The 8,407-nt window shown below is 40.3% G+C and overlaps 1 protein-coding gene across 1 annotated transcript; it reads left to right on the top strand.

Moving 5' to 3' along the window:
- Window positions 1–1,821: 1,821 nt before the first annotated feature.
- LOC121962811 (transcription factor Sox-1a-like) lies at window positions 1,822–2,936 on the top strand. Its single transcript, XM_042513115.1, has one exon. The coding sequence runs from the start codon at window positions 1,878–1,880 to the stop codon at window positions 2,934–2,936; it is 1,059 nt and encodes a 352-aa protein (XP_042369049.1). The 5' UTR covers window positions 1,822–1,877.
- Window positions 2,937–8,407: the final 5,471 nt, after the last annotated feature.

The raw sequence follows: 8,407 nt of genomic DNA, 5'->3' as shown, positions 1-8,407 counted from the left end.
TGAGAGAGGCCTCAGAGAGCTTCCACTGTTTTTTTAATATGAAATTCAGTTTTTCATCAAACCTCTTCAGATAATTTTAATTTATTTACGGTACTAATAACTTAGAAATCCCCTTTGGGACCCGGGGTAATCAGTCCCGCTCTCCACACACTACGACATCTCTGTTTCTAGTAGTAGAAGTAGAAATAGTATTAATATCTTTTCAAAGGTTTTACTAACACATTAAATTTGTCTGTTTGAAAACAGCATTCTCTCCTTTACAGACTCAATAAAATAATATCTATTAGGAAATCTGCAAAACAGAATTGTCCTTGATCTTTATCATAAGAAAAGCAGCATGTAAGTAATCTCGGGCCTGTTGCAGCAGGCCTGCAGCTGCAGCTTTATACGTCATTAGTTTATCAAAATGTTACCATTAAAAATCTGTATATTCCTGACATTTATTATAGGATTACTGTAGTTTTTCTGGTGGGGGTTAAATCTCTCCCTCTTTCTCTCGTGCTCTACTGCAGCTTTGGCGAAACAAACAAAAGGGGAGCTTTGAATGGCACGTGCTCCGGGCGTCAGTCACCTGTTTCCTAGCAACGGGCACAACAGAAAAGCACCTGTGGCTCTGAATAGGAGGCAGTGGAGCCCTTAGTTTGAAAAAAAAAGAAAGGAAAAAAAAAACTGGGAGAAATTTTCAAATATAAGCTTTTTCTTACTATGCACTATGGGTCATGGTTTATAATGAGAGCTATTTCCCCAAAATAATTAAATCCCCAAATTATATCACCTATTTCGGAATTGGGAAGACACACTAATGAGCTTAATAGGCTGTTTTAGATTTAAATTAGCTCTAATGCATTCTGAATATAGGAAACAACTTATTTCAAAATTCAAATATTTTTAAACTGGTTTGGTACATTTGTGTTTAGTAGTAATGGTGACTATGCTTTTAAATGCATTTTAAATATTTAATTCTGATGTTCATTTATTTTTATTTATTTTAACATTTCTGTCTTTTGCTAATTTTGTTATCCTTTATGAGTGCAACTTACACTACAAAAAAACTCCAAAGAAACAGGGTAGTGACAAGCAATGCATACACAGGGAAGATGGAGACTGGACTATAGAAAGGGCAGGACAAGACAAGACAAACAGAAAACATACAAAAGATATTCAGGCATGAGAGTATTTGCTGTTATCGATATGCTAACCAGTTTGGGTTTTTTTGACTAGGGGTGGTTATTGAGGGTGATCGTGTGCAGACATGGTAAAGAATATGATAAATAAAAAGATGAAAAATAAATTTGACAAAAGTAAATAAATAAGAGGATAGTGAAAAAAATCCCCTCAAGGTTTTTTTTCTTTTCTTATATTGAATATTTAATAAAGTGATAAAAAAATATCAGAGCGTGCAGACTCTGTTTCAGCCTGCATTAAGCACGGAGGACATGCGCAAAATTATGGGAATTAAACTGTTTACATGTGTGATTTTTCGCTACACACACCAGCTACACACACAAAACAGATGACAGAGGGAGTAATTTTTTAGGTCTCGCGCTCCGACGTCACCAGAACCTCCAGCATGCAAATCACGTCTCCACTCGAGCCTCTCCATTGGCCGCCCCTCGCTCATTTAGCTGCTGTCAGAGCGCGCGGCCCGGGCACGCTCCGGTAACTTTTCCCAGTCCAGCTTCAACCAAAGTCAAACAAGCGGTTTCTATTCTACTGTGCGCTCGCGGATGACGGGGGAAAAGGGCGAAAAGGGGAAGCAAGTTGAGTGGATTTCATCGTGAGCATCTTTTCATCTCTGTCTTTATCTGTCTCTGAGGTTTGGCTGCAGCCTGAATGTTTGTGTGAGCGAGCAGAGTTGTCCCACACAGACGAGGTGAATGTACAGCATCATGATGGAGACGGACTTACATTCCCCCGTGGTGCCCCAGACCAACCCATCCAACACGGGGGGACACGCGGGAGGAGGAGGCGGGGGGCCTGGCGCAAAGGTCCCCCAGGACAGGATCAAGAGACCCATGAACGCCTTCATGGTGTGGTCCCGGGGCCAGCGCAGGAAAATGGCTCAGGAGAACCCCAAAATGCACAACTCGGAGATCAGCAAGCGGCTGGGCGCGGAGTGGAAGGTGATGACCGAGGCGGAGAAGAGACCGTTCATCGACGAGGCGAAGCGGCTCCGGGCCATGCACATGAAGGAGCACCCGGACTACAAGTACCGGCCGCGGAGGAAGACCAAGACGCTCCTGAAGAAGGACAAGTATTCTCTGGCCGGTGGGCTCCTCGGCTCACCCGCGGGTGTCGGAATGGGCGGCGGGCAGCGGCTGGAGAGCCCGGGAGGGGGCCATGTAGGCGCAAACGCGAGTTACGCCACGCACGTGAACGGCTGGGCAAACGGCACCTATTCGGGCCAGGTGGCGGCTGCAGCGGCGGCGGCGCACGCGATGATGCAGGAGGCGCAGCTGGCGTACACGCAACACCCGGGCACCGGAGCTCACCCGCACCACCCGCACCACCACCCGCACCACCATCCGCACAACCCGCAGCCCGTGCACAGGTATGACATGAGCGCTTTATCGTACAGCCCGATCTCAAACTCTCAGAGCTACATGAGCGCCTCTCCGCCGGGATACGGCGGCATCACCGGCTACACGCACCAGCACCAAAGCTCCGGTGTGTCCCCGGTGTCCGGGGCCATCGGAGGCACTTTGGGGTCCCTGGTGAAATCTGAGCCGAGTGTGAGCCCTCCGGTGTCCACCGCACGCGCGCCGCCGCCGTGCCCCACGGGGGACCTGCGGGACATGATCAGCATGTATCTGCCGACCGGAGAGGCGGCGGGAGACTCCCCGGTTCACAGCAGACTGCACGTGCTCCACCCGCAGCACTACCAGAGCAGCGGCTCCGCTCCGGTAAACGGGACGGTTCCGCTGACTCATATTTAAATCTCTAAATGTACTAGAAGCACTACAAACCACAACCAAATATTTAAAACTAGATGTGGGCGCAGGCTGCTGATGAATTGTAAATTATAGGCGGTTATAGCCATAAAAATGCAATCACTTTGAACAAACTTTTTTATTGTTATTTTTATTTTCTTTCAGTGATGGATTTTTGTCTGTCCGAGCTAAAGGAAAGCGCATCCGATTTACTTTTGCTCTCTGGAAAAGAGCATGCCAAGTTTTGACACGATTTAAATTATAATCCGTGAACGCTGGTGCATTTTGAAGGTTATTTTTTTTCTCCGACTTTTCAGTGGAATTAAAAGGCGCCAGCTGTGTGTTTGAGGGATCCAGAAACCTGTTTAAAGAGGGAAGCGTATCATAAATGGAAGGCGGTGTGGAAGATGTGTTTTTAAAAAAAAAAAGTTTCTAGGCTGCAATTTAAATTGATTTCCAGTTTTAATGCTTGTAAACATGTGAGTCAGTCGGTGTAATTTGAATTTGTTTTTGTTGTTGTAAAATCTTGTAAATTGTGAATAAATAGGCCTACTGAAAACGCTTTAATGCAAGTGTACATAATTTACAAAAGCTTCATTTTCGAGTTGAAACAATTTTGTGCTGAGTTTAACACACTGAAACTGTCAGATTTGTTGTTGGGGTGTTTATTTTTTTCAGGGGATTTTAAAAGGCTCGTATATTTAATGTTTATTTACATTTATTTAGGCCTAATTTCTTAACATATTTCTAAATGCCTAGAAGCTTACTGTATCGCACGGGTTAAATGCATTTGCGAGAAAAATCTGGTCAAAATGCAAATTACAACAAAAAGATATTCATAATTACAACATTAAAGGCACGTGTTTTCTAGGTGCTTCCCTAGAAAAGACTGATATTTATCGTTGGGCTCTTAAATTTTTCCCCATTATTTCTGAGATAATGTAAAGTATAATCTGTAAACCTTCAAATTATAATCTTTCCAGCTGGATGAAATCTTGATAATATGCTTTATATCAATGTAAATTTATGTTGGATATCATAGTGGGTAATCTGTCATATGAAGGTGATGGGAGATAAGTGAGACTATGGTCTTTAATTGAGGAATAGAACATAAATACAAGCTTTATAGGCCTACTTTTTTCCCACTGAAATTACATATTATTTGTTATTTATATTTGAGTTTTCTGACTTAACATTTGACCTGTAATTGTAAAATTATATTAAATACAATATGCCCCTAATATACATCTCCAAGAGCTGATCAAACATAAGATTAATATATTCTGTAGGTGGACAGTTTATCTGACAGTGTGTCACTCAAAATTGCACTAAACACTTGTTGGCTGAGGATTTTCTCTGAAGGGAGAGGAATGTATAAAATATTAGTCTAACAATGTCACCATTTATACATTAAATGGGGACACATTTTTAAAGATTCCAGTGCTTTAAAACTAAAGTACATTTTCATGTTTATTATTGATCAATACCAGAATAAACATGCATGCAAAATATGCTAAACATAACTGATGATGGGAATATATAACATTTACATGAATTATATTTTGTTATATGCTGAATTCCTATTTTTTCTCGTTTTTTCTTGTGAAAATGCATGTAAAATATTTTTTTTCAAAAGCTAAATGACATTTTTTATAAGTCAGCTGTATTATGGTGCATCTAAAATGTGTACTCTTCAGGATGAGAAGGCCTCTCTGTCGTTTTTTCCTAATTAACTTCTTTTTCTTTTTTTTAAAGCTCAAATTCTGCCACAGTTATTCATGAACTTGATCATGCATCGGCTGTCGATTACTTAAGACCCATTTCAATGTACTGAAATTGTGGTTTTATGTGTTAATATAACATTGCTCTCACAGGCCGAGCAAAGCAAACTTTTTGTTTTTTTTCTTACCTTCCTCGGGGTCATGACCTCAGTAATCTAGATCTCAAGCAAAAGTAAATCTGACAACAAGAGTATCCGCTGGTCAATGAACTGCTAATTCTTCAGCTGGCCTCAATTGGGCCCACTTCAACTCTGCCTCCACCTGGGTCCCTCACAGCTCCTCAAACCTCGCCCCGCTCCTCACCCCCTGCTTCAAAAGCCTGCGTCTCCTGGTTGTTACATTATTTCCTTCTTTAAATTTGATGGCTGAATCAGTGGAGGCCCTACGATGGGACGGGGTGGGGAGGGAGAAATGAATGAGCGGAGAGCAGAGAGGAGGAGGAGGAGGAGGAGGAGGGAGAAGGAGAGGAGGTTTTTGTGTTGGAGGAGAATGGGGATTAGTCCTGGTGTAAGCTGGGGCAGCCCGGGGGTCACCCCAACAAAAAGCCCCGCAAACAACACCCCTGGTTTTATCAGACTAATTCCCACTCGGGTCTGGACTTAAAAACAAGAGGGCAACGTGGATGCAAATCACATATAATAAAGCTGTTTCCATGGATGTCAGCTGGTTAAACTGAAGGTATTTATTAGCCCTGGATCATCCACATGGGATTTATTTTAGCTAAACTCAGATAGACTCAATTTTTCAGGCACTGTCTTTGCTCTTAAATTTGGATTGTGCAGGGTTTATCTTCAGAAATTAAATTTGTTTCCAAACCCTGCAACCTTAAAACATAAAAAATATAACATACATTGGAATAAAAGCCAAAAAAACTGTATAGATATGAGGATAGGATCATTTTTAAGGAACAGGGCATAAATATGTTTTCTAATTTATGGAGGGATACATTTAACCCTTTGAAACATGAACATATTGGCTTCTTTCAAAAATGTGAAGATGGCAATGAGCAACAACAAAAAAATTACCCAAAAATAAGCAGGAAATTAGTTAGCAGTACAAGAAATCTACCTCGAAATCTTGAAAGAAATAAAGAGAAAAAGAAAGACAGTAAAACAAACAACCAAAGAAATTACATGAAAAAATGCAAAAAAAAAAGAGAAAAATTCTGTGACATAATTTTAAAAATATCATTTATCCCTTGCTTTTCTCTTATTTCCCTTGACATTTTTCCTTAACTTTATTTCTTGCAATTTGTGGACCATTTCTTACAAAGTTGATGACTGCCTTTCCCCTATGTTTTTGAAAGAAATCACACGATTTTCTCAGGGTTCAAAGGTTTAAATACTTGTGAAAGGCGTCTGAAAGCAGCACAAGAAAAGTAATGTCGTTCCTGGTTTCAAAGAGTTAACCACCTTTTTATTGCGTTTTGCAACTGCATGACTGATAGCAATTAATAAATGTGAATTCTTGTTTTCTCATTCTTTTTCTATCATATTAATAAATCTTTGAAGTCAGCATGCCAGGGATACATTAAAGAGGAATTTCAGAGGCAGTCAATTTTATCAATGCTTAAATGAATTTCACATTCATAATGATCGATACTCGATTAATTGATGTGAAGGAAATGTGAGATAGGATTGAAAGGCTGTCAAAGATTTGTTGTTCAGACTTCATGACACAAAAACTGACACTAAAGAGTGTCAGGCAATATTTGTATCGCTGGGAATACAATTTATACGGGTGCCAGTCATAAATGTCAGAAAATGCTACGTAACCTGAAAGTAAGTGTGTCAAAGAGAAGAAGGCAGAGATGTTAACAGACCATCTCTCTTCATTTTTAAGTTTTTTTGAGTATTTATAAACTGCCGTTTATTGAGGAATAAAAGGGACTTTAAAAGCTGACACGTTGAAAGTGTGAGCAAAGAAAAACTGAAATGAAGGGGAAAAAAAGGTATTTGACCATTTAATTATAACTCAGCTTGCAGCTATATACCATTTTTAAGTCGAAAATTGCCGAGCATCACACTGTACATTTGCTTATCTACGATATTGAAAAAACAATGCAACTGGATGGAGAACATTCACATATAATTTAGTTATTTCCGAAAGGGAGACTTTTTTCTACGTACTTCCACTTCTTCTTAAAAAATGGAAGTCGTCTTAATTATAGTGATAAAACATTTACTAAACCAAAACTAACTGCTCTGTTTTCATTCCTTTGAATTATAACAATAATGGTTCTGTCAAACCTTGATACTGTCAAACCGCGATATTTTCTAAGACGTAATCATACAGCAAAAATGTCATACCGTTGCAGCTTTAATTACAAGAAAAAGGTAATAAAGATGGACTTTTACATTAATAATGTCTTCATGATGCAAGTCTGTAAGATCAGAGATTGATGCAATAACAACAACAACAAAAAATACTGTATGCCTGTGAGGAGCTTCAAATCCTTGAACTCAAGGTATGTCAAGAGATTTTCCTCCAAACACAACAAATATCAAATTCTATGAAAAGGTATTTTAATCTGAGAAGTGTGATGAATCATAGTATCACATCAGGCCTCACTGATGCTCAGCTAGGAAGAAATATGAGCAAATGAGGAATAATAAAGGCCAGGACGAGTGTTTTTTTGGGACTAATCAGTCAGAATTAAAGTTCAGTGGCCCGGGATGCTCCTGACTTCTCCTCCTCTCCTCATGTTGTGCTGGCACATGCTTGGACACCGCTGCTCTGGCACTCCATAACCCTGTGCAACCCCCCTTCCCATCCCGCGTGCTCCTGGTGTCCTAAACGTGGCTAATCGGCATCAGTTTATCACGCCTTCGCATATTTCCCTCCCTCTCCTCCTATAAAAACCCTCACCTCCGACGTTGGACCCGGTTCTGTCATGGGAGATTACGGGGGACCGATTGCACAAGACCGAATGTGGCGCGAGGAGATTAGCCGGGACGCCATAGAAAATAGCAACGGGGCCAACGGATTCCTCGCGAGGGGGCCTTATCATGCAATTACACGTTGACACGTTTTAACCATTTTTCAGCCTCTTAATCCGAGGGCCCCCTCCTCCCCTTCCCTCCCCCTTCTCTCTCCAAAAGCAGACCTATTGGTGCTGAGGGAGCCTCGCTGCTCTGTCTGACTCCCTCCATCACTCTGTCTGAAAAGTCTGTTTCTCTCTTTATCTGCCGCTGTTAATATTTCAAAACATTTAAAAAGGGAAAACATACTAAAGAGTTGTTGTGTCTGTCTATCTCTATTTCAGAAACTTTAAAAGGCGAACTAGGAAAAAATATTAAAAGTTTACTCAGAGGCTTAGAGTTCCAAACACATACAACATGAATGAATAAATGAATAAAGGGTAATGGAAGAAAATAAAAAAGAGAATAAAGTGCAAGAACAAATCTTAATAAAGGAAGAAAGAACTTTATGCACTGACTCTAACTGGCTGTTCAGTTTTCTCCATGAGTCAAAATTTGATCGTCTTATTTTTTAAAATTTTATTTAGCAAAATTATTTTTAGCATCGGCAAAAGTGAATATTGAGCCAACCCACTGAGCAGGAGACATCATTTAAATATCATCTCTAACCCTGTTACAGACCAGGATTTATCAGCTACATATAGCCTACTTTATGACCATATTTTAAAATAATCATTTAATGTATTAAAAAGTACTACTACTACTACTACTACTA

The sequence above is a fragment of the Plectropomus leopardus genome, chromosome 24 (assembly GCF_008729295.1).
Source record: "Plectropomus leopardus isolate mb chromosome 24, YSFRI_Pleo_2.0, whole genome shotgun sequence".
NCBI lineage: Eukaryota > Metazoa > Chordata > Actinopteri > Perciformes > Serranidae > Plectropomus > Plectropomus leopardus.
The sequence above is the reverse complement of the archived record's forward strand: the minus strand, read 5'-3'. Positions and strand labels throughout refer to the sequence as shown.